Here is a 27,199-nt window from a genome sequence, read left to right as displayed (position 1 = left end):
CATGGGCGAGATCGTCAGTTCTTTTCAGTCGGGATCATGCCAACATCACATGACACTGTGCACCTCCCCAGTGGTTCATTTTACACTCATCATACATACCACCTTGATGTTTACAATGTACATAGCCTACACTTTGTTATCTTGCTTTTGTACTTCCTCTGGGTGATAGGCCATTGAGCATCTCTAGAGTTCTCTTTTGTACACAGAATACAGCCCTTTTCTAGCCTTTTTAAAGAAAACTTCGTCAGTGCACGATAGTGGGTGTAGAACTATGTAATAACATATGCTCCAACACACCCACACCATACACAAACACACAAGCATACATCAATACAGATCTGCGTATTGACTTTTTGTCATAATTCTAGAGATGCAGGGCAAACTCAGTCATAATGAAGCCTAGCAATAAAAGAAGCATTAAATAGGAAAAAATAGCACAAAACTAGGTGACTTCTAGCATTAAACAGGAAAAATTACGATCAAGATCATAGGTGACTTCTAGCCCTTTATGGGGCAGTCGTGGGCAGAGTAATACTCAATATGAACATCACAGTCTTTCCTTGATTCACGTCTTGTTGCTTGTTACTTGTTGCTTGTTGCTGGTAGCTAGGAATTGATAATACTTACAGGACATGACTAGTTGTGTCATCTAGCCACAGCCATTGTTACAACTTAGCCTCAGAACCATCACCTCCTTGCACCAACATCCAATGTGGCGATCACTCGATTAAGATTTCTATATTTGTATTGCCTCTTTGCTAGATCATCCTTGTCCTTGCCAGAGCTTCTTCCGCGTGTAAAAATCGAATCCCTCACATTTAAACATCTCATATTCTTTCACATTTTCAAGTTGCATGTGTCAGAAGATAAAGTCTGTCTACTTCTAAAAGCGATCTATCAAGATCCTAAAATGGAACTAACTGACACCAGCTACAACATTTAGTGCCTATGCAAATTCTCCACTTTTTTTTGTCTTATTTCTTATCACTGCAGGCAAGCAAAATCTTTTCTGTGGTTAAAAATTTTAGAGTGCTTTTATGCCCATGGAGTGACTCCTCAAATCAACAAAAAGACGTGAAAGAACATGTGAGACAGCAAATAATAACCACAGAAAAACTCTTAGCACCATAATACTGAAATGTTTTGGATAACTAAAGATCTGTGCAGAACCTATACCACAGCTAAGAATAAGGCCAGAATTCTTTATAAGCACCCACAAAACGGTCCTCACTCACCAACTCAGGATACTGTGTCCACATATATTCAGCCAGTATGTCATGCAGCTCTGGTGGACCCCTCCTGGGACCTCCTGCTTCAATGCACCACCTGTGTGACTACAAAACTTACCAAATTACTATCCCAGTGTGGAAAGAAAGAAAGACCAAAACTACAGGAAGCATTTTTCAATAGACGTGACTTGATGTTGATCATCTTCATACAAAGAGAACATTATGCAAGTTACACTGAAATGCCAAACTTGTATTGCCTAGAACAAAAAGAGTGACCTGATAGCTGCTCGCATGAAGGTATAAAACCCCTCTACTCTTGTCTTGGCTGCCAGGTAGGCCTCTGAGGTCTTAGCCATACTCTTTCGATCACTGACACTCATGTCTGCTCGTGGAAAACTAAGCACAACAGATTTGATACGCTCTGTAAAACAAAAACAAAAGAAAGAAAAAGTCAGTTAAGACTCTCTCTGGTAGAGAGCACACTAAAAGCTGCAAGGCACCTCCCTATTGCTGAATATTGATAAAACATTTTTCTAAAGATTTTCTAGCAGCGAGATCCAAGCAATTGGCAACATCTAGGGCGCTCATATGCAATCCATTGAGACATGAGGCCAGAAAGATTACACTGGATTAATCATTATACACTCTCTTCACTAGCCTTTTGACACATATTTCTGATTTTATGATATCCCCGAGAGCGACTCAGATTACCATTCATGCCTGTAATTTAGCGGACTTTCACAATTCCAAGGGTACTCACATTGGACATGATCTTATTTTTCTGGAGCGACTATGTAGTGCAGATCATCAAACACCTCTAGAAAAGCTCACTCGACAGATATCCCAAGCTCTGCACACTTCAGAAGCAGAAATAAACATAATATGAAACTATTCTAAAAGATTAAAGGCCTTTTAAAAGGGGAGCTGCCACTTGCAAGCAATGACTAGCAGGTTTTAAAGGAAAAAGAAGCCACGCCAGACACTCCCCTGGAGGACAAGCACACCTCGCTCCTCTCTCTCTCTCCTATATCACGTGTTTCTGTCCATAGCTAATTTCAACCCCTTCTCTCTCTTTTGAAGACGTTTAATATAACATTTCATTTCATTTCTCTTGTGGCATTAATAAATTTCCACCCTTTATCACTATGGAGTGCCATGGACGTGTGCCCATTCAAGAGGCAATTTGGTGAAACCCTTATTTTCTGCAGAAAATTAGCAGACAGGTCATCTAGAAAAGAAGTCAAGTTGACTGCCACTGTGAGAAGGGGAAGCTTGATTGAGCTTGCTTACGGGTATTTGCAGTCTCTGGAAGGCAATTCATTGTGAACAGACACTCTCTTGCTCTGCCTCTGAAACCGTTCCCAAAAGGCTTGAGGCTTGTGAATATAAGACGAAGGAGCTACTCTGCAATGAGGTTTACAAGAAGAAGTTTGGACTGGGCTTAAAATACTCACTTTAGAGAGGTGTGAACATGATAATGACGGCTTGAGAGCCCTTTTGAGGCCTCTTCCTGGCAGACAGCCACAAGTTGTTCAAAACAGATTACCCGTAACAGTTATCTTTGTTACTTTGCAGTCCTAACTCCTGGTGCCTTGGAGGTTGCAGGAAGTGTATCTCCATTGGCTTTACTGAAGAGCAGGCTTCAGTCGGTACACAAATTTTCACCATTTTGGTAAGTATTACAGGATAACTAAATCTAGTGCACAAGGTGCAAATAGTTTTTGGCTTTCTAAAAGAAGCCTTAGAGGAGAGTTGGGTTAGGCATACTTTCAATGTTTTCAGTGATGATTGAGACTTACCTTAAATGTTATTCAATTTTAAAATAGCAAATGGATCTTTTTATTTCACCTTTCATTTCACATCCTAACATGTCTTGACTTTTCTTGTATTCTATTTGTTTTAGAATGTTAAAGTGAAGTTTCACCTTGCAGAATTCTAGTATATTGTACACACACACACACACACACACACACACATATATATTGATGGGTTCTTTTTATTTCACATTTCATTTCACTACCTCACATGGCTTGACTTTTCTTGCATTCTATAAATTAATTCTAGTCAATATTCGAGAAAATCTCTTTTATTAAGCGGCCGTCGGCCGAATTTCCTCCTCACAAAGAAGCAAACCGAAAATACTAGCATAAATTTAAAATTTGCAAGAATTTTGAACTATTTTCTCACATATTTCATCGTTTTTCTTCCCTTTACCATGGTTTGCAACCGGCTTGTCTTGATTTTCAACCGGCTCAAGGCTAAGCTGAGGCAATCCTTTCCCGAACATTGAATCCAGTTAAACTCAAGTTAAACTCAACCTACTGACCTTATCACTTTCTTATTTTTTTAGAAATCCACCATGACCCTTTCACTTGTTTGACAGGAGTCTTGACCAGGACTGTCTTCAGATAATCCATAGTTTGAGAGCAGAGTTGGATTAGAATGTAAAACAATCTCTGCGAACAGCAAAGCTGAGGACAGAGCTCTTCCTAGACTTGGAGGTGCAGAACTTAAAGTATGCAGTGCTCCTTGAAACAGTAAGTCCCTCAGCCATTTGGAACAGTCTTCAAGAAAAGAGCTACTAAACACATACCTTTCGTCTTTTAGCCATATTAACCATGCCTATCATTTTTATTCATAGTGCAGAATTTATTTGACCATTACCTACAACTGTCGTATCATATTTCATGTTTGCCTTCCCAAGAGTTTCCACCAGTAAATTACCAAGCTCAACTCCACATGTCACCTACATAGCAAACATACACTGACCTTTCAGCTACTGTAGAAAAAATATCTTTGTGAACTACTTTCACGTGGAGTATGAACAGCTCTGCTGAAATGGTCAAGGGATTCATATAAGGAAACGCATAACATGAACAATTTATCAGGTACTTTTGAGCAGTGTTCTTGTGGATAGTACATCATTACGTTTGATTCACCCAACAAAAGACCCTTGGTAAGGTGCCTAAATATATACAGCCGTACAAATTTTGTCTTTGTTATCAGTTATAATGTCCATGAACCCACCACGGATGAAAATAAGCTAACGTCATCTAAGGTAATACTAGAAACAGGGATAAAGAAGGTAGTCCAAGTCTTCAAGCAAATAGAGAGGTTACCTGACTGAAAGGCAAACATTAATTATCAAAGAGGGCTGTGGAAAGTGATAACTCGTCTAAGCCTACCCAATGTAAAACTTGTATGAAGTAGATAGACCACACCATGCAAATGTATTCACACAGGGCACAAGGTATAGGTACCAAGACTTCCACTGCCTCTAAAAGGTCTTCTACATGTGCATCAAAAAGAAATTGGGAGGGTTAGGGTTTAGGGTGCTGAAATGCCCTGATGATGCTACCAACCGACTCTCCCGAGGCCGTACAAAAACTGAAGAGCTACACAACGGCTATATGTACATCAAAGGTGGCAGGACGAATGTAACAGGAACCACTGTGGAAGGGCTGTAATTTGTAATGCTACGAAAGCTGACCCTGGGTGAACATGAATAAATTGAGAACTCTTAAGATTGAAAAACAGAAAAAACCTGTGCATGCCTAAGCTGAACTGAGGCCCCTGACTGAAGAAGATCCACAGCTGCACCGTAATTCTTTGCAGCAACATATCTAAAAAATATAAATAAATAAAAATTAGCATTGAAATTGTTATGGAAACCATTACTCAAATATCTTGATATATGTCCATGAAAACACAGACAGTTCAATATTTTAAAATAGGGGTGTGTACTTCATCCACAAATGTAACCAGTGTGCAAACAGAATCACGCCCAAGGCCATGTTTAAAACATCACTATCGGGGAGGTTCATCCAATAGTTTGCGGACATTTCTTCGCCGTTGTATGCCCTTACTCAGAAAGGTCTACCACTAACATGGGGATCTACATAGATTACGAAAGAGAAGTTGACAACAGGACCTATTTTGATACTTCCAGACTTGCAGAAGGCTTTTGAGACCTACTGCAATGCATGTGATAGCAGTTTGGGAGCGGTCTTGGTGCAAGAAGGCCACGTAGTAGCTTATAACAGTCGGATGCTACTGAAGTCAGTAGGGTTGCATTCTCAAGTCGTATGGAGATTGTTTTCGGAGACTCTTCTCCTCCTGAAAGACCAGGAGACCACAAAATAGACCTTCTGCAAGGGGGTTCACTCCCAATAAACCCTCACACAGAGTAAGCCCAGCGCAAGAAGAAGAGATAATGAGCCATTATGAATGAGCTCTTGGCCAAAAGTTTATCCAGCCCAATTCTTTTCCGTTTTGTTCACCATTGCTTCTTGTTCAAAAGGACAGATCTTGGAGAATGTGCAGACTACAAGGTCTCAACAAATCACTATCAAGAAGAGGTTTTCAATACTTAGGATCGATAATATATTTTAACAAGTTACAAGGTTCAATCTTAAGAGTGAATACCAGGTCAAGATCGTTGTTTGGGATGTACATAAGACCACAATCAGACATCCTTCGGAGTGTGTGGTTTTTGGTGGTGCCATTCGGGCTTACCAAAGCTCCTACAACCTTCAACGGGATGACAGATTGGATATTCAAAGAGCATAGGGCATTATATAGGCACATTCTTTGATAATTTGATTGTTTTCACCAAGTCCAAGGCCGAGCATTGAGAGCATCTAGCAGGGTCTTTTGAGCATTGCAAGAGCATAAGCTCGTCATTTGAATGGAAGAAAGAGTGAGTTCTTTATATGGATGATACACTTCTCAGGACACATCATATCCCCTGACGATGTCTGCATGGATCCAACCCACGGTTGAGGCTATTCACAGTTGGCCCCATTTGAAGAGCCTGCATGACATGTTTTTGTGGTTATGCTCATAGTAGAGGAGAAGTATCCGAATGTTTGCAGAGGCTGCTTCACCGTTGCATGCCCTTACAAAGAAAGTGGTTCCATTCACATGAGGGCCTACTCAGATTACAGCTTTCGAGTGACTAAGGAGAAGCTAACCATATGACCAGTTTTGATTCAAGTCATTTGAGGTGCATTATGATGCATGTTGTGGAAGTCTAGGAGCTATGTTGATGCAAGATGGCCACGTGGTAGCTAATGAGTCTCTCCTGAAGTTAAAAAGGGTTGCACAAATTTATGAGAAGGAGCCCTTAGCCTTGATGCATGCTTTGAGCTCATGGAAGCATTACTTGCTTGGTGCAGACTTTACAGTGCACACTTACCATCAGAGTTTGCAATATTCTAATCAGTCGAAGTTGTCCGACAAGCAGATGAGATGGGCAAATTTATAGTCGCAATTTTACTTCCAGAGATTCTACGTTGAGGGCAAGAAGAATGTGGTTGCCAATGCTCTATCTCACAATCCACAAATTTCCACAGTCACAACTATATTTCATCACAGGTTTGATGATATGAAGGAGCAGTATGCTTCAGATCCAGATTTTGACACTATCCTTGATCAACTGCAAAATGGGGAGACGATATCAGCTATATGCCACGGGCTTTGTGACAGAAAGTGTTGACTATGTGTCATAATCCATCTTCTGTGGAGCATAGAGGCAGTAGAGAGCTGCTTTTATTGGCCTTCGCTCAAACTTGATGTGGATGCCTTTGTGCGGACTTGTGCGGTATGTTAGAAGATAAAATAGCATAGATGCAAAGCACGAGGACTCCTACTGAACAATTCAAAGCCGATAACATGGCTAGGTTGTTGATAGCACAGATCTTCAAATATCATGTGATGCCAAAGTCTATTGTGTCAAGACAGAGACCCAAGCTGCCTAGTTTGTTTTGGAGCGCTTTAGAAGAGACCCCAAGGATATCCTTTCAAATTAAGTGAGTCCCAAGTTTGTTTTGGAGGGATTTATAAGTGACCCCAAGGATATCCTTTCAAATTAAGTGAGTCCCAAGCAGGCAACTCGCCCTGACATAAAAAGATGTCCAGAAATTCTTAACATCATCCCTAATAAGTGCCATGTCTCCCTAATGGCGAGGCCCATCAATGCTTCTTATGGCCAAGAATAATGCATAATTTTTAGAAATACTTCTAAGCAAATGAAAGTGCAATAACACCTGCCACTTCCTTGTATAAATCATTCATACAGAGAGGGTCATGACCTAACAAAACCCAATCTAATAGACTTGTGTGAACATGCAGGTTGTGCAAACTCGTTCACAAATTGCAGGTACAAATCCCCTAGGATCTATTGTAGCAGGCTTGGACACTCCAAGCAGGAAATCAATAGCAACACAAACAAAAACTTCAAAATCACTGAACTTTAATAGAGAGAGAGAGAGAGAGAGAGAGAGAGAGTGTCACGTGACACATCCCAACCCTATGTGTCCGTGGACAAGCTACACCACAGCAGGGTTCAGTCAATTTAGTCAAGTCTAGATTAGCAGTGATCTGGCACTTTTGTGAGTCTATTCGTAGACCGTGCATGCCCAATCACTTAGCATAGATGCATATCCTCCGGTTGCACGCAGCATGATCATCGGAATTCCCATCAGAATCCATTAGCATCAGTTAGGGGAATTTTCCAGTGCATTTAGCCTATTTTCCCTATTTTTGGTTATTTTCACTTATTATTTTTAAGTGACTTTCCAACAAAACTAGGTAAGGCAATTTTGCTAAGTTAATATATAAGCAAACCCAAGTTAGCACTTTCTGGCGAAGAGGTGTAGCAGGCTACAGTGTCACTTTCACAGGACACAGTTACAGTTAGTACAGTTAATCTAGTCTGTTCACACTGGACGGACACTCTAGGCAGTGACACGTGGCAGGGATACGGATGGTGGCCTAGTGGACATGTGGCCAGGTCACACTTAGCTGGCTGACATTTATGAGCCGTTGGTGGCTCTTTATGATTGTATCTATGAGTAGTAGCCGTTGGGTCATTATCATTATCTTTTATAGATGGTCGGGTCATCGTCTAGGTAGAGGGTCCGGCACAGAGCACTACTTCACCATCCCTGCACATCTGAGCCTCGACACCCCCATTGTACCTGTGAGTCCTGGGCTGGAGCTGAGAGTGCTGCCACGCCAGAGTCTGTACATGGTTCTTTGAGCTAGTCGAGTCCACATGTTCTGCGCACTGTTGTTCCTCTGTTGTTATCCATTGTTTCTGTGTTTCATTCTGTTTGAGAGAGTTTCCATTTGTTTGAGTGAGATTGTCACGCACATTGCACTGAGGGGCACCCACACTGTAGAGAGCACGACACATTATCCGTGCTACAGGTGCTCTCATTTTGGCGATCACAGTGGGACCTCAACTGAAGTCTCACTCTGTTGAGTAGCCGGTTTCTTCGCTTCGCCTGTGCAGCCTGTTGGTCTGGTCCAGTTTCACCCTTGACAGCTTAATCTAGCTGATCTAGTCTGTCGCCTTGTTGGTCTGGTCCTCTCTCGCCTTGGTCCACCCAGTCCTCGTCCTGGTCTAGTCCTTCTCGTCCCTGGTCTAGTCCTTCCTCGTCCCGGTCCAGGCCAGGTGGTCTAGTCACTCGTCCTGGTCTAGTAGAGTCTACACCAATGTTCAGCCAAGTGAAGGTTGTCTTGCCCAAGTGAAGGTCTTCTTGCCCAAAGCTTGGTGGGGTTGGCGGTTACTGCATGACACATACAAGGAGGTCATTGGAGCGTCAAAGTGCACTACTGAGTCCTCTGAAGTACTACCACAGACGGCATCAACCCTTGGTGCCCAGTAGAATCATATTAACCCCATCACCCATACCTACTCATACGGCTACCTCCATTCCTTCGACCGGTTCTACATTCTCCAGGTCACCTTCTTCGGTAAGGCTCTCCCCCATTTTGTTACAGCAAGCTAGTGAGCAACAGACTCAGGAGCAAGAGGCCATGGAGGAGCTCACAAGTGTTCTGGCAAAGGTGAACATCAAGTTCCCTACCTTTAAAGGTCTCTCCACAGAAGATGCAGACGACCATGCTCGGAGGTTTGTCTCTCTTTGCAGAGGTCGTGACCTCAACAGAGAAGACGCATACATGGTGCTCTTTCCGTCCACCTTGGATGGTCTTGCAGATAAATGGTACAGTCAATTTGCTGAAAACCACTTTACTACTTGGATCATGTTAAGACAGCAGTTCTGTGAAGCTTTCCGACCAGGGGATTATCAAGAGAAGATTCTAGATGGGTTGGCCAACCTGTTGCTCCAGCGCAAAGAGACATTTGCAGAGCTCATGACCAGAACAAAGTCCCTGGTCGCCAAGCTGCCTCAGCAACCAAGGGAATTCATGGTGAAGAAGTGGGTAGAGAAGGCTCTGCCTAAGACTTCTCAACAAAAGCTCAGAGAAAGTCTCCGTCCTAAAGCCAATCTGGAGGACTTTGTTGCTACTGCTACTAGAATAGAGGGAGCAAGAAGGCAGTTCACTGACTCTCCTCAATTAGATACTGCCCGTGTACTCGTGGACAGTCCATCAGACCCCTTGACTTCTTTACGAAGGGAACTGGAAGCCCTAGAGTTACAGCGGGCCCTTCAAGAAGAGAGATCCTTCTCTCTCAGACAGGAGAAGCCTCCACATCAAGAGGCTTATGATCAACTTAAAAGAGAGTTAGAAGAGCTCAGGTCTCAGTAGGAGACTAAGGCTATGGTATGGTGTAGTTCATGCCGCTCTCCAGGACACCCTCCACAGGACTGTCCCCTTCGCTCTTATTGTCACTTCTGCGAAAAATCGGATCATGAAGATAAGGATTGCTACTATATAAAGGGATTGCACAAAATACAGCAAAGTCTTGGTCCTACTCTTCAACAGGGGTTAGCACCAGCATCCAACATGGTTTCCCACTACGGCCATCCCAACTACATGCCACCTTTGCTCAATACCCCTGCTGTCCAAGGTATGTCAAGTACTTTCCCGACTCAAAGTTTTTATAATGCTAATGCCACCTCAACCCCTCAGAGCTTCTACACTTCAACCTCCAACTCCATGCAGCAACCACCTCGTCCCCCGTTTCGTCCTTCCAATCGGCCCATACTCTGCTACAAATGCGGAGAATATGGGCATTATCAGAGCAAGTGTCCTTTACCTGAGGGGTCCCCTCCTTATCGTCATTGCCCTGATTCGAAAGATTGTCCCACGCAAAGGGCATCCACGTCTTCAGGCTCGACTCAGAACCAGCAAGATTTTACCTTCCCGAAGATAAATTTGATTACTGTGAACACTGTGCCTCAACCATCACCTGCTACTCATGTGGTTAAGCCACTACAAGTGGAGGAGCCTGCTGGTGTCCTTACTCGGGCACAAAGAGCAGCTCTTGGTCTCAATCTGCCCACATGTCCACATCGCCAGTTCCCACTTCCTCAATCCGGTCTACCTGACCCAAAGGACGAGTCCTTCAAAATTGCTCAGAGCAAACCAACTTCCCTGTTATCTGACATTGATGGAGCCTTCTTGGAAGCAGTGGCTGACTTGGAACAGATGAAGGTCCCAAAGGGAGCCCAGTTCGAAGGCGACAAGCCCACAGCAGAAGCCATCTTGAAAATACTTTTCAACAGGTGTCACTATACGACATGCTAAGGCTCGATGCAACACTTAGAAGTGACACCCTGTCAGTCATTCAGTCTCTGTACCCGGGGGCTGGGCCTAGTGGCGGGCACCTGCCTGTACAGCCCTCAGAGTCTTATTTGATTTCCTATCCAACTGCTCCCCTCACCGATTATAAAAGTCCTCGTCTCACTGTATCTATTCTTGGGCACCAACTATCCGGCGTCATCGTTGATGGTGGATCTGGAATCAATTTGATGCCCAAATTCACTATGATGGCCTTAGGTCTAAAGCCTACCCGACCTGCTCCTTTCACTGTTACATTGGCCGATCAGAGAACAGTCTACCCAGTGGGCATAGTCGACAAGGTGCCTCTGAAGGTACAAGATTTCACTTTTAACTTGGATTTTGTGGTAGTTAATCTTCCCCAGGTAGAGGGAGGTTATCCCTTGCTGATTGGTAGGCCATGGTTGCGACATACGAAAGCACTTCACGACTGGGGAAACGACGCCATGTGGATACATACTCCTGGCTCTCCAATGCAACAAATTCGTCTCGAAGGAGGTATGGATCCGGTCGTTCAGCATAGCTCTTTGTCAGTAGAGTCCAACCCTGACTTGGAGCGGCCGGTCCCTTCTGATGGGTCCGATGAAGACTTACTGCAGTGGTTAGAAGCTACCTCTTCGATGCCATGCTATGTAGTCTCTCTTCAACCTTTGCCAACAGATTCACCCTCTCCTCCTGATTCTACACCTGAAGCTACACCTGAAGCCAGTAATCTCAGTCAGCCAAGTGCGCCAGAACCAAGTGGACCGGTCTCTGGTGACCATCCTTCAGAGGGTCCCTTGGTGGAAACCGTCGGGCTGGGTGAGCCTATAACCCACCATAGAAGGGGGAAAAAGTCTCCCTTGCAAGAGTTGGCCAACACCCCAGCTCCTTCCTTAGCCACTACACCATCTGACTCTCCACCCATGCCGGAGCACTTTGAGGTATCTGAGGATTTACCATTCGCAAAGCTTCCATCAGGATGGTTGCAGGAAGAGTATGCTGATTTCAACATTGATCAGACGCCAGCTCGTAATGTCCAGAAGCTCACAGAGGCGGCACGGTCTTCTCTCCCTGACTCAGCCTCGCCCACTGCACCGCCTGACCCAGTCAGAGACGTCAACCCGGACGGCCCTGACAACAATCAGCCCATCTTGTTAGCCGCTTGGTTATGGGATCACCCCGCTCTACTCGACCTGGTAATCTCTTTCGTGCGCTCTTTCAAGGATGTGTTTGCCTGGTCTTACCAAGATTTGGAAGGAATCCCAGCAAAGCTAGGAGTCCACACAATTCCTCTGGTTGAGGGGGCTAAGCCGGTCAGAGGACGGGCTTACAAACTGAATCCCAAGTATGCAGAAGCAGTCAAAATCGAGTTGGAAAAAATGCAAGAAGTAGGTATTATTGTACCAGTAGAGCACTCAGAATGGTTGTCCCCTATGGTTATTGCCCAAAAGAAGCAGTCCAACAAAATTCGAGTTTGCGTCGACTACCGAGCTCTGAATAAGGTCACAATCCCGGATGGATTTCCAACACCTTTCACTGAGAGAGTCCCCAAAGATGTCGCTGGCCATGTACTGTATAGTTTTATGGACGGGTTCAGCGGCTACAATCAGTTAGGAATACATCCTGACGACCAAATCAAAACAGCTTTTGTGACTCCCTGGGGTATTTTCATCTACACCAAAATGTCTTTTGGGCTTAAAAATGCACCGCCTTCTTTCAATCGCATAGTATATCTCATCTTTTATCCTCTGCTTACTGATCACCTTCGCATATTCATGGACGACTTTTCCACCTTCTCGGGTGCTCAATGTTCGACCCCAGTAGAAAATCTAAAGGAGCATCTTGCTCAGCTCTCTGCAGTCTTCCTCAGGTGCAGAGAGGCACGGTTGAAGCTCAATCCGAACAAGTGTCATTTTTTGGTCACCGAGGGCACACTGTTGGGCCATGTGGTGTCTGCTCAAGGTTTAGCACCTGACCCAGAGAAGATAGTGGCCATCTTGAAGTTACCTCCTCCCATAAATCCCAAAGGTGTTCAGAGCTTTGTGGGCCACACCGCCTATCATCGCAGGTTTATACGTATGTATGCCCAGGTGGCTCAACCATTGACCCGGCTCACCAGTGTTGCTGTTCCCTTCCAGTGGTCAACACCCGAGGCTGAAGCATTTGCATACCTCAAAAAACGCCTCACTGAAGCGCCTATTCTAGTTGCCCCGGATTGGGGCCTACCTTTTCATGTGCATACGGATGCCAGTCTGCTGGCTGTGGGTGCTGTGCTGACTCACCCTAGCAAAGAGTTCAACTTGGATCGCCCTGTACATTATGCAAGTCGCCTGCTCACCAAAGCAGAGCGCAACTATAGCACCACAGAGAGGGAAGGTTTGGCTATAGTGTATGCTCTACAAAAATTTCGTCACTATTTGCTAGGGGTCCACTTCACAATTATTACTGATCACCATGCCTTGCGCTATCTGCTTAATAAGCCACAGGTCGCAGGTCGAGTATGGCGATGGCTCCTCCTATTCCAAGAGTTTGATTTTGAAGTGGTACTCCGTCTTGGTAAGCATCATGTAATGGCTGACCACCTCTCTCGCATTCACACAGGTGAAGAAGCTACCGGGATTGCGGATGACTTTCCAGATAGCAATCTTTTTAAAATAGATACAACACCGGAATGGTACGGCGAGGTCTTACATTTTCTATCTACTGGGCTGTACCCAGAGAACGCATCTCCACTGCAGAAGAGGAGATTGCTGTTGAAGTCCAGGCCTTTCACTCTGATTGGGGGCCAGCTCTACAAATCGGGACCAGATGGTGTTCTGAAGCGTTGTGTCTCGCCTCATGAGGTGGAGCATATTCTGGAGGATGCCCACAATGGTCCCACCGGTGGCCATTATCCTGGTCACATCACCGCCCAGAAGATTCTACAGAGTGGTCTATGGTGGCCCTACGTTTTTAAGGATGCAATAGCATATTCTAAGGTTTGTGATGTGTGCCAGCGCTCTGGGCCGAAGCCAAGTAAGCAATCCAACCGTCCTCTGCAGGTCTCGATGGCGTGGCTACCTTTTGAGAGATGGGGCTTGGACTTTGTGGGTCCAATATATCCCCCGGCTCAACCACGTAATCGCAAATATCTGCTAGTGGCTACAGACTATGCAACAAAGTGGGCGGAGGTACTAGCGACAGTAGATTGCACTGGCAATACAGTAGCCAAATTTTTATATGAAAATATTTTATGCAGATTTGGATGTCCCTTAGAGATCACTAGTGATAGGGGCAATCATTTTGTCAATGACATGATCTCAACTTTGCTGGCCAATTACAAGATTTTTCATCGCAAGTCGTGCTCTTATTACCCTAGAGCCAATGGGCAGGCCGAGAGCACCAACAAGGTTCTGATCGCACTCCTGCGGAAATCATGTCATCTCCATCCACCATCGTGGGCTCAGGCTGTGCACGGCAGGCACTCTTTGGGCATACCGCACATCTTTCAAAGCAACAACGAATCACACGCCTTTTCAACTCGCTTTCGGTTTGGAAGCCATAGCTCCATTTGAGTTCAACTCCGGATCCCCTAGGGTGGGTAGTCTGCGTGCAAGTTGGGGCATGGAATCTGCTTCTATATCACGTCTTACCTTATTGAATGAAATAGTTTCACATGCTCTGCAAGCGGAGCAACTTCGTCGCAAAGCGTGGCATGATCGCCACCTCAGAAAGCCGAAAATAACGCAAGGCACACTGGTGCTACTCTATCAGGCAAAATATTTGAAAAAAGCAAAGAAGCTGGTTCCAGCTTGGCAAGGGCCCTTCGTGGTGGAAGAGATTTTACCACAGGGAGCAGTCCAGTTAGTCACTCTAGAAGGTGTCCCACTGCCTCTGGTAAATGGCTCCAGAATCAAGTGCTATTACTCTGAGTAAGCAATCTGCAGCATTTCGACATATGTTGGTTCAAATATCCCATCTCTCTCATCCCAACTACCTTTCCACCACCAGAACGAGAGTTTTGTTATGTCGCAATCTCTGCTAGGTTTGTAGAAGTTTCCATCTTTCAGTCCGAAGTATCATTTCCCACTCAGTCTCGATAATTGGGTATCGTCTTCAACTTCTTACAATTCAATCACTCTTTCTCTAATTGTTCTATCATCAGTGTTATTTGACATTAGCACTAAGGTATTTCCAGTTAAGCTCCTAGTCTCTTTCGTGATCGTTTCTTTAAGGTTACTACCTCCTCTCAAGGTCTGCCACATATAAGTAGCTTGTCAGTAAAGATTTGGTAAGTAAGTTCTTAGCCTTGCTTGGCCTTCCTCGAAAATGGCTGAGCATTGTTCCCACTGTGGTCACAATGGGAAAAATTCAAGGACATGCTTGGTATCAAGCAGCGGTAAACTCTTTGCTGTATGCCTCTCTGCAAAGTGTGCAAAGTGATGTATGGTATCCTCACCGGAGGGGCACAGCCTCAAATTTTCGTCTTCAGCATTGGCTGCCAATCATCCCATTTGTCCAATTAGTCTCCCTCCCCTATCTCTTAAATTCGCCCTCCTCTGCTCTCTCCAAATTCGGCTCCCTTCCCTCCCAAATTCGCCCAGGCTGAATTAGCCCCTTCCAGAATTCGCCCCTCTCCTGCCTTCTCCTACCAATTAGAACCCCTCCCCTAGTTCCCAATTCGTCCCTCTCTCCCATCCCAATTCGACCCTGCCCATTTCGCCCCCTATGCCTCCTAATTCGACCCCCTCCCTTCCCAAATTCACCCTGTGCCTCATATTCGTCCCCTATTTCCCAAAATCGCCCTCTCGTCATATCAGCCCTCCTAATTAGCCCTCTGCCTTCCAATTCCCCCTTCCCTCCCAATTCGTCCCCTTTCCTTGCTGTTGACTGCAAGAATTCGGGCCTGCAAAATTCGCCCTCCTCTGCCTATTGGATTCGCCCCTGCCCTATATTGGATTCGCCTAGGGCCTGCAAAATTCGCCCTCCTTGCCTATTGGATTCGCCCCTACCCTATATTGGATTCGCCCCTACCCAGTTCCCTCTACATTCGCCCCAGCCCAAGAAAATTCGCCCATGCCTCAAATTCGCCCAAGCCTTATTAATTTCGCCCAGATAACTTACTCGCCCCTACCCTAACTTCATTCGCCCCTACCCTAACTTACTCGCACCAGCCCTAACTTCTAACTTACTCGCCCCTACCCTAACTTCATTCGCCCCTACCCTAACTTACTCGCCCCAGCCCTAACTTCATTCGCCTATTACCTCTTGATTCGCCCCTACCTACCCAATCGCCCCTATACCCAATCCTCAATCGAATCCTCTCGGCCAGCCCCACCCTAAATCGCCCCAGCTCCCCTTCTGTCCAGCCTCTGCCTAGCCCAATCCCAAATCGTTTCTATACTCTAGACCTCACCATGGCGGGAGGTAGCAAGCAACAGGAGAAACAGCCAGAAGGAAGTAGCAAGAGAAAGGTAGAGTTGAAGAAGAGGAAAGCTCTGGTTGCAGAATCAGAGAGCGAAGCAGAGGAAGTATCTGCAAGCAGCAGCCATGGCATAGATGACTTTACCTCCAGTGACCCAAGTGATGAGAGCTACAAAGCAGACTCAGCAGCATCTGATGATTCACATGTAAATTCCGAGTCAGGTGCTTCCAGTGATCAGGAAAGCAGCCAATCATCACTCATGAAATCAAGAGGCCTGCTTCTTGGAAAAATCGCACAGCATTCTCATTAAATTTTTATATGCAGCAACCTCGACCATCTCTCAGAGAGGTGCTTTCGATTGCTCAGCTACGGACTCTAGGCCTCACAGCATCAGCTGATGCACATTTACCTGATATGGTTCCAGCAGAGATGATACATCAACTGTTGAAAGACTTTCCAAAGGTCCGGGGCCACAAGCTAACATCTACAAGGCTTGGCCATGCCATGGGTATGACCAACTTTCCAACTGTGAAGCCTACTACTCGCACTTTCTCTTTGTTCTCCAAGGATGCGACAATTCAAGCATGTCGAGCTATTGAGTTCGGATCACCCGGATTATGAGCGAAACAGACGGCTTCACGCAATCTTCAGGTATTACTTTCTGGCTCGAGATGCCAAAGAAGACAAGGAAAAAACTGACCTTCTCACTACCTTCTCCCACTGCGACGGGCTATACTGTTTAATCCACACTATCCCTTGTGGATTCCACCAGATTCTCTTCAGCTCTTTGCAGACTAGGACTAAAAGATTTCGGGTCCAAGTGCAGTCTGTGCAGTTAAGTTTTAAATGTTTTGCGGCACCTCTCTTGGCATGGGTCATAAACATACCTATTAACCCAAATGAAGTGGATGAGGAGAAGGGAACCTCGAAAGGGAAAAGGAAAACCGTGAGCATGCAGGTTGACCCCACAGTCACCAAGAAAAAGAAGATCAAGGAGAAAGTAGTGAAGGATACAGTGAAGTCTCTACTCTCCTTGCCAGTTTCTGAGAGCCAGCAGACTAGGGTACATCTTCAGCGTCACACGTCTACTTCTACCCCTGTACAGACTCTCGCGTAGCAACACACTCAGCTCCAGCCCAGGACTCACAGGTACAATGGGGGTGTCGAGGCTCAGATGTGCAGGGATGGTGAAGCAATGCTCTGTGTCGGACTCTCTACCTAGACGATGACCTGACCATCTATAAAAGATAATGATAATGACCCAACGGCTACTACTCATAGATACAATCATAAAGAGACACCAACGGCTCATAAATGTCAGCCAGCTAAGTGACCTGGCCACATGTCCGCTAGGCCACCATCCGTATCCCTGCCACGTGTCACTGCCTAGAGTGTCCGTACAGTGTGAACAGACCAGACCAACTGTACTAACTGTAATTGTGTCCTGTGAAAGTGACACTGTAGCCTGCTACAAGAGGCATTAGGAGCTTCCCGCTCAACAGGCAACTTCTCGACAGTACCCCCCCTGCAGCACCATCGCCAGCAGATCCAGCTTGTCCAGCGTTTTTGCAGAATCAGCCCTTCTAGCGTTTTTGGTTATCTCAGTCTTTGCGTTTCGAAGAAGCAGCCCAGCCTTGCAGACCCCAACATTGGCGATCCCAAGTAGTAGCAGATTTAGCAGATCAGCAGCGTTTCCATTTCAGCCACCAGCGTTTTTGCTCAGCAAGCATCAGCGTTTTTGGCTAAAGGACACCTCAGCAAGCGTTAGTGGTTTTCAATCCTAACCGCCACAGATACACACCGTTTTCAGCCTTAGACACAGTAACAGATCAGCCCCAAGTTGGTGGCAGATGTTCCCCCATTTTCAGCCATAAAAACGCAGACAAAATAGTCATTTTCAGCCACCGAAACAGTCCCGAAAGTCAGCGATTAGAAGATCTCAGATTTCAGCCATCAAGTTGTCGTCGTCACCACCGTCGTCGTCATCGGCATAGTCCAAGTTGCATCAGTCCATTGCATACGCATTGTACACCTTTGTGCAATCAAAGTAGACCACTCTCGCCGACGAGACTGGGGCCTTCGGAGGAGGGTTTTACAACCTCTCGGGTGTCATATCTCTTCTCTCTCCTTCTCTCAGTCTCATTCACTTGCACGCACAATATCCACTCACTTTGTTCGTGATCATAGCACTCTCCATAAGACAGAAAGCTCTCTCTTTCCCTAAAAACTAAAAGGAACCTTGAGCAATAAAGATCACTAATCTTGAGAAAATACAACATTCATTCCATTGCACCTAACATTGGTATCAGAGCTTCAGAAGTGTTTTGCATTACTCAAGGAAAGAACCACAAGAACCACAAGAATTTTTTTTGCTTGTTGCAATCGCACGAACCCAAGTTTACATGGGCGTGGCGATTCCTAATCGTGTTTTGTTGAAGAGTGATAGGAATCCCGAGAAAGAAGGGCTTGTCCAGCCTCCCCTTGTGTCTCTTTTCGCTCATTGAGAGCAGACCGTGCACTTAGCGGCCGGCCAATCGACGTGAGGTGGGAAAATTTAAAAAGCAACCTTGGTGTGAGCGCAAGGCCACAAAGGGGTGCGCCCGCAGAAAGGAGTAGAACTCGGGTGAAGAGAAGATCCTTCTCCAACGCGATTTGCAAGCGAAAGAAAACCTCAAGAACCCAAAACCCTCAACAATCAAGAACCTCAAGAACCTCATTCTCACGAATCAAGGACCTCAAGAACCTCAAGAACCCAAGTTCCTCGCGAGCTTAAGACCCCAAGATCATAGTGCATGGTCGTCACCCGAAGCAGAATGGATACTTCGCATACATGTGATGAGCATGAGAGAGGAGACGAAGACTCGTCCCCACCCGGAGATGATTTCTTCAACCCCCCCCTTTCGCCATCTACGCCACCAAGTGCACCACACCCTATGGAGGCAATGGTCAAGCAGATGATGGCCATGATGGATAGACAGGAACACAAGCGCCTTGCTTTAGAACGCGAGCGCCTTGCTCAGGACCGTGAGCGCTATAACCGGCCTGTACAACGTAGAGGGCGGTACTATTTCAATTACCTGTTAACTTTACATAGAGCACTGAGAAGGGAAGAGAACACAGTTGCGTCCAACGACTAGAATGTCACTGCGCACACGAGACCGACACCCTGTAGGCCCCAAAGACTGGCGCCCCTTTCGATATTTCTTTATTCAAATTAAGGTAGACGATCCGACCACTTAGCACAAGCTTTCACAAAGCTGTCCAAACCTAGCGAGGGCTGAAAACGCGGGTTTTCGACCGGATTTCGACAGCATAACGGCGCAAAAACCCCTGTAGATCAAAAACACCTGTCTAGGACGGATTCCCTCGATATCTGGAAGCTTTCTGGTGAGCTGTCACAGAATTTCAGCAGGCTGTAATTCTGTGTTTTTCACTGTCGGGTGCCCAAAAGCCTGTACACGCATCCCAAGGCTCTCACGAGACTCCCCTGGCGTTCCCTTGCAGTTTAAGTGCGAAACCCTAAACCTGCAAAAAAACACAGCAGGCTGTAATTCCCTGTTTTGGATCGTTTTTAGCGGAGCGAACACGCCTACGCGTGTCCCAAGGGCTCCCGCACGCAATGGGACAGTTCCCCTGTGAATTGGACGAGTTTTCACGCGAGAAAACTCTCCGAACTCGCAATCTTTCGCGATGGAACTGTGCGTACCTGTGGGGGATTAGCAATTAGCTAATCCGGTTCCTGTTCAGAAGGATCTTGCCTTGGAACACGCGCAAAAACCCCCATAACTGTACATGTTCAACTGAGTAGCCCATCTAGTGGGGCATTACTATATGTGCCATAGGGGAGAGAGAGATGCACGAGAGCAAATCATCGCGCTACATGAGACAGAGGAGAAGGCAAGCTTTCCATTAAAGCTGTAGACCTGCACCCACTACTCACACGCACACTGTAGCTCACTTAATGCAAAAATCAGCCTCCTCTCTCAAATTGGGCGCCCCCTCTTGCTGATGGAAGTGGAAAATCCACCTGGAACCGCCATGTGTCCAGTTTACCCCTTTTGAGTTAATTCTCTAGTTCCCACTGACTTACAAAGTTATAAGTGACTTTCCGAGTGGCCCCGACTTCATTTGGCGCACACAGGCTTCCATACTCATCAGAATTCAGTGCTAACTGGCCCGTCCAGTCCCAGACTGACCGACCTAGACTCTCGATGTGAGAAACCTATTCGGCCGCAACCGTTTCACACTGGCCATACAATGTCCACTTGCACCTTTTCAAGGGTCCCAGGGAAACAAGTAAAAAAATAAAAATAAATAAAAATATCTAGTACTTATTTACGGAAGGCAACAGGAAAACTACACCTCCTGGTGACACACCCAACCCTTGAAATACTGCAAGCGACCTCGCTTGCATGCCAATAATACATGCAGATATCTCCTGATATCACATATATTCTATGATGGGAATCCAAGATATACATGCTTCCGGAAATGTAGCGTTGAACGATTAAACAATCCCACCAACCTGGCTACGACACATATATCAAGCATAGAAGTCTTCTAGTGTACTCTTGAGCACAAACTTCTCTAGCTAAATTCAGTATGGAAAGAGTAGATACAATTGCTTAACTACTCTCTTGAGCATCATGAACCATGCTCTTGCCTTGCTCCAAAAAGGATGCATAAAGTTTCTGTGGGTTCCATTTGAAAGGCTTCAAGATACAATTGCAATAGCCGAGGTGAATCAAGCAATTCAGACTCTTCCATCCATTTGGCATCTAATAATGGATAGTTCTTGAACTTCACCAAATAGCGTCTTGCAACTTTGCCCATCGCATGTGCTTCTCAGACAACTTGGTCTGTGTGAGAAAATATCGTAAGGTTTGATGATCCGTTTGAACAAAAAAATCAGCCCCTAGCAAATAGTGTTTCCAACTAGTGAGAGCATGAATTACTGCCAGCAATTCTTTCTCATAGACTTGCAAGTTCCTTTCAGTCTTCAAAAGAATTCTGCTCTCATATGCAACTACTCGGCTATTCTGCATTAGAACTGCACCAAGACTATGGCCACACGCATCACACTGAACCACAAAAGGTTTCGAAATATCTCGCAAAATAATTACCGGATCTGAAGTCAGCTTCTCTTTCAAGTGTTTGAACGCTAAAATTTCCTTGGCTGTCCACTTGAAAGTAACTCCTTTTCCTTGTAGTGCATGGAGTGGAGAAGCAATCTCAGCAAAATTTCGGATGAACCTCCTGTAGTAGGAACATAAGCCTAGAAAGCTTCGAATGTCATGGACGGACTTCAAGTCTGGCCATCACCTAATTGCTTCCACTTTAGCAGGATCCATGCGTACCCCATCCTTTGAAACAATGTGCCCAAGGAAGTGAATTTCTTGCAAAAAGAACTCACTTTTCTTCGCATTAATGAGTAGCCTGTTCTTACGTAACTCATTGAAAACTGCAGTCAAGTGATCCCTATGCTCCTCTTCAGACTTTGAGTAGACAATCATGTCATCAAAGAAGGTACCCACGAAGTTTCTATGTGGTCTAAAAATTCTGTCCATCATTCTATTAAATGTGGCAGGAGCATTTGTGAGACCAAATGGCATGACAAGAAACTCATAGAGACCAAATGTTGTCCTGAACGCAGTCTTATGGACATCTTCTGGCCTAATGCGTATCTGATGATACCCACTCTTTAGGTCTATCCTTCTAAACAATGACGCTCCCTCAAGCCGATCAAGAATGTCATCTATCCTCGATATGGGGAACCTGTTCTTCATGGTATTCTTATTCAAGGCACGATAGTCAATGCACATGCGCCATGAACCATCCTTCTTCTGCACTAAGAGTACAAGCGAACAAAAAGGGGATGAACTGGGCTGAATCAGCCCCTTCTCTAAAAGCTCGTTGACCTGACTCATAATCTCTTTCTGCAGGGCTGCACTAACCCTGTATGGTGGTCTATTCGGTGGACTAGAACCTGGCACAAGATCTATAGTATGATCCTCAGGTCTCTCAGGAGGTAACTCCCCTGGCAAAGAGTCCGAAAAACAATCACTGAAACCACTCAAAAAAGTTGACTTGTCTTTATCTAAGGTAGACAAATTAGATACAACTTGAGGTACTTCTTTTACAAAGATCAAGTATGCAGAAAGATGAGTCTTTATTACAGATGAAATAGCAGAAGCAGAAACAACTCCAACAGACTCGCCTTTAAGCTTTACATCAAGGACATGAGTCTTTCCTCTATGTACAAGGGTAATCTTTTTGTTGTAAGTATCCACCATAGCATGCAACCTGTAACACCATGGGATACCCAATAACACATCACAGCCCTCAAGCGGCATAATATGAAATTTTTCCGCATCCACATAGCTCTGAATGTGCAGACGAAGCTTTCCCAGAATGGGAGTAACAGGCTCTGAATGTCCTGGGCATGCCAAACCTGCTTCCGCTGTCATACCCATCTCCTCTGCACGAATGCCCAACTTTGATGCCAATTCTGGTGATATGAAATTTGCACGGGCTCCTAGATCAAAGAATACCAGCACTGTCTAGTCTCTAACTTTGCTCCAAGCTCTGCACAGCTCCGTGGCATCTATGTTTGGCTAGTCTCCAACCAAATCTGGAACAAGTCTTGCACTCGGCTTTGGCTTCTTCCCTTTATGGTCTGACTCGTCATCCTTATCCTGTGACTTCTTCTGTGGGCACTCATTTGCAAAGTGTCCCTCCTGTTCACAAATGTAGCATTTCTTGGCCTCCGTAAGAGCTTTCCTTTCTTGAAAAGTTTTGCAAGAAAAATGCCTTTTTTGTCCTTGTCCTCGTTCCGAAGAAGATTTAGACTGCTTCTTCGACGTATCAGCTTCTTGAGTGGAGGGCTTCTTTGCAGGAGACTCAAAAGGCTTTGCTGCAACATTGCCCTTGGCTGAAAACTGTTTGCCCTGGGCCCCTTTCTTGTGGCTATTAAATCCATCGGAATCTCCCTTCGACAGATTGTTGGCCACTCTTGCATTCTCTATCAATTGAAACATATTCATGACAGTAGTCTTTGTGCAGTAGTCCCTGATTTTCTTGGGCAATCCGCAACAGTACTTCTCAATCTGTTCTGACAATGGCACAAACCTGTAAGAGGTGACTGGCAACAGTGCAGCCCAAAACTGTTTATTGTACTCTTCCAAATTCGCACACTGTTTAGCATTCAACTCGTGCCATTCTGTCATCACATCCACTTCAAAAGTGTTTGTCAACCATGGAGGCGCAAAAAGTTGTTTGAATTGGACCCACGTTGTTGGGGCTTGACCCTGGTTCAACAATGCGGTCCACCATTGAAGCGCATTCCCCTTCAACAAAGTGGCAGCCTTGCGTATCTTTGAAGATTCCGTGAAGTTGCCTCCAGCATAAGCTGCATCGAACAACTGTATGAAGGTCAAAGCCTTTAATTGGTCCTCAGTTCCTCTGAAAGTTTCAAACTTCACTCCCTGCCCACCTTCCTTGTAATCCTTAGGCTGACTCAAAGGAGCCACATTATCATAAACAGGTCCCTGTAGCAGTGGTGCTCCATTACTGTTCATTCCAGCACTCGCATCAACTGTTTTCCCTGTCATATCTGCATTTTGTACGTATGGCTGTGAAAAACCAGCCATACCAAATTGTGTTCCAGGCACTCGAAACTGGCCATAGGCACCCTGAAAACCTAGTTGGACTCCCATGTTCGAGTACATAGGGTTACCCATGCCTGTTTGCATTGTCCCGAACACATTCCCTGGCATATAACCAGTGGAAGGTCCAGCCATAGCTTGAAGCACTGAACCACCTACAAAATAACCAGGATAAGTATTAGGTAATGGAAGGGTCTGACGCATAGCCTGTTCATTGCTCCCTTGACCATTCACAAACGGTTCCTATCCAGCTAAAGCAAGTTGCTTTGGATCATTGGACACCGCTAGTTGCTCAACCACATGGGCTTTCCCTCGAGCATCATGAGTCCTCTGCGCATTGGAAATCTCCTTTTCCTGCAACGGCTCAGTCATGCCCTGTGTAGGAGGCTGAAAACCCTGTGTCGGAGCCTGTAAGAATTCCTGCATCCTTGGGTTGTTAGCCAACTGCTGAAACATGTCCATGCAACAATGCAGTTGAGTTCTAAACAACTTGTCCTCTTCTTGAAGAGTTGAAGGAATTTTCTCTGTGCCATGTGAGGAAGATCCCTCTTCAGGTACTTGGTCTCTCTTCTCTCCCATATCGACAACCTTTGTGTTGCTTTCACCCACAACAATCCACGCTGCACTTTTTGAACAAAAAGTGACTATCCCGTTGCGGAACCATATAACCGGCCTGTACAACGTAGAGGGCGGTACTATTTCAATTACCTGTTAACTTTACACAGAGCACTGAGAAGGGAAGAGAACACAGTTGCGTCCAGCGACTAGAATGTCACTGCACACACGAGACCGACACCCTGTAGGCCCCAAAGACTGGCGCCCCTTTGGGTATTTCTTTATTCAAATTAAGGTAGACGATCCGACCACTTAGCACAAGCTTTCACAAAGCTGTCCAAACCTAGCGAGGGCTGAAAACGCAGATTTTCGATCGGATTTCGACAGCATAACGGCGCAAAAACCCCTGTAGATCAAAAACACCTGTCTAGAACGGATTCCCTCGATATCTGGAAGCTTTCTAGTGAGCTGTCACAAAATTTCAGCAGGCTGTAATTCTGTGTTTTTCACTGCTGGGTGCCCAAAAGCCTGTACATGCATCCCAAGGCTCTCACGAGACTCCCCCGGTGTTCCCTTGCAGTTTAGGTGCGAAACCCTAAACCTGCAGAAAAACACAGCAGGCTGTAATTCCCTGTTTCGGATCGTTTTTAGCGAAGCGAACACGCCTGCGCGTGTCCCCAAGGGCTCCTGCACGCAATGGGACAGTTCCCCTGTGAATTGAACAAGTTTTCACGCGAGAAAACTCTCCGAACTCGCAATCTTTCGCGATGGAACTGTACGTACCTGTGGGGGATTAGCAATTAGCTAATCCGGTTCCTGTTCAGAAGGCGCTTGCCTTGGCAAATGCGCATAAACCCCAGAACTGTACATGTTCAACTGAGTAGCCCATCTAGTGGGGCATTACCATATGTGCCAAAGGGGAGAGAGAGATGCACGAGAGAAAATCATCGTGCTACATGAGACAGAGGAGAAGGCAAGCTTTCCATTAAAGCTGTAGACCTGCACCCACTACTCACACACACACTGTAGCTCACTTAATGCAAAAATCAGCCTCCTCTCTCAAATTGGGCGCCCCGTCTTACTGATGGAAGTGGAAAATCCACCTGGAACCGCCATGTGTCCAGTTTACCCCTTTTGAGTTAATTCTCTAGTTCCCACTGACTTATAAAGTTATAAGTGACTTTCCGAGTGGCCCAGGCTTCATTGGGCGCACACAGGCTTCCATACTCATCAGAATTCAGTGCTAACTGGCCCGACCAGTCTCAGACTGACCGACCTAGACTCCTGATGTGAAAAACCTATTCGGCCGCAACCGTTTCACACTGGCCATACAATGTCCACTTGCACTATTTCAAGGGTCCCGGGGAAACATGTAAAAAAATAAAAATAAATAAAAATATCTAGTACTTATTTACGGAAGGCAACAGGAAAAATACACCTCCTGGTGACACGCGCAACGACAGAATTGCAAGAATGGCTGCAGACCAAGCAGCCAAGGACCGCGAGCGCGACGAAAGAAACGCAAGATTTGCCGCAGAACAAGAAGAAAATCCACTTGCTCTCAAACACGAGCGCGATGAACGAAAAGCAAAAAAGGACGCCGAGCATGAAGCTCAAAGGGAGCTTCGCAATCAAGAATTTATGGCCCAAGTCCTAGCCTCGAAGACCGAACCACCCAAAGATCGTGGGAGTTCGTCAAGTGACGCAAGCCACGATGCGGATTCCAACTATCCAGTCACAGCGAAGTTGACTTTCAGTAAGTATGACGGTAAGATGGATCCTACAGTTATTCATTCTTGGTTGCATCAATTTAATGCTTATTTTGCAACAACTAAGAAGACAGGAAAAAGCAAAGTTTCGACGGCAGCTATGTACCTTTCCGGTGATGCCATTAATTGGTACCACGCATGGCAAGAGGCACAGCTAGCCGCGCACCTAGAGGCAGCCGACGATTTCACGCCCCTCTCTTTTAGTTGAGCTGATTTCCAAAACAAGCTCAAGGCGCGGTTTATGCCACCTGAGTACCTCGCACAATTGAAGGACGATTGGTGCGCTCTCAAGCAAAATGGTATGCCAGTTATGTCTTTTTCTAATCGTGTTTTACAGCTAGGTACCCAATTACGCATGTCGGATAATGAGCGCAAAGAGGCTTTTCTCTTTGGATTGGACGAGTATATCAAGTACGATGTCGAGGTATTCGATCCAATCGATCTCAACAACCTAAGCTTACGCCAGATGAAAAGGTAGCACAAGGAATTGTAGGAGGATAGATCACTTCGGAAGAACAAAGCACTTATTCTAAGGAAAGTCGTTGTTTTCATTGTCACATTAAGGGTCACATTAAAAGAACATGTCCTAAGCTTGAATCGAGTGAATCTAAAGAACCCACAGCACCCACTACATCTGTCAATGCAATGAATGATAACACGTTTGTGCCCAAAGTTTCTCAGGACCCTCCCATTGATGATTCTCATTAAATGTTATGGTCGTACGTCAAGGCACCGTTTTGTCATATTGTTTGACCCAGGTAGTATGCATGATGTGATCAGTTCCTCTCTTGTTGAGAGAGCCCGCCTTGAAGTTAGTCCGAGATCTCCTATCGAGGTCTCTGGCTTTCGTCTTGGTATGGACGCTCTCATCACGAAGGAGTGCCTTGATGTGTTGTTTGCAATTCAACAAACTGCCTTCACTAGAAGATTTGTTGTTTCTCCTCTCTCCGGATGTGATATGATTTTGGGCATTCGATGGTTTCATGATAATGACGCTCTCATGAAATTTACGGCTAACAACTATAACTCTCAATGCCGACAGTGATTCTCCTATTGTCATTC

At 45.6% G+C, this 27,199-nt stretch overlaps 1 protein-coding gene across 2 annotated transcripts in view; it reads right to left on the bottom strand.

Annotated features, from left to right (window-relative positions):
* LOC147440173 (golgi-to-ER traffic-like protein) overlaps nucleotides 1–27,199 on the bottom strand; it is a 163,597-nt gene that overhangs the window by 54,953 nt on the left and 81,445 nt on the right. For both annotated transcript variants that reach the window (XM_086529938.1, XM_086529939.1), the window contains 4 exons: nucleotides 4,774–4,852; nucleotides 3,894–3,975; nucleotides 1,506–1,650; nucleotides 1,236–1,326 (listed from right to left, as the gene is read on the bottom strand). In XM_086529938.1, the coding sequence (XP_086386064.1) occupies nucleotides 1,236–1,326; nucleotides 1,506–1,650; nucleotides 3,894–3,975; nucleotides 4,774–4,852 (397 nt within the window). The remainder of the gene's footprint in view (nucleotides 1–1,235; nucleotides 1,327–1,505; nucleotides 1,651–3,893; nucleotides 3,976–4,773; nucleotides 4,853–27,199) is intronic.

The sequence above is a fragment of the Adiantum capillus-veneris genome, chromosome 15 (genome assembly GCF_014529385.1).
Source record: "Adiantum capillus-veneris isolate H3 chromosome 15, ASM1452938v2, whole genome shotgun sequence".
Classification (NCBI taxonomy): Eukaryota; Viridiplantae; Streptophyta; class Polypodiopsida; order Polypodiales; family Pteridaceae; genus Adiantum; species Adiantum capillus-veneris.
This window is presented reverse-complemented; position numbering and strand designations above follow the sequence as displayed.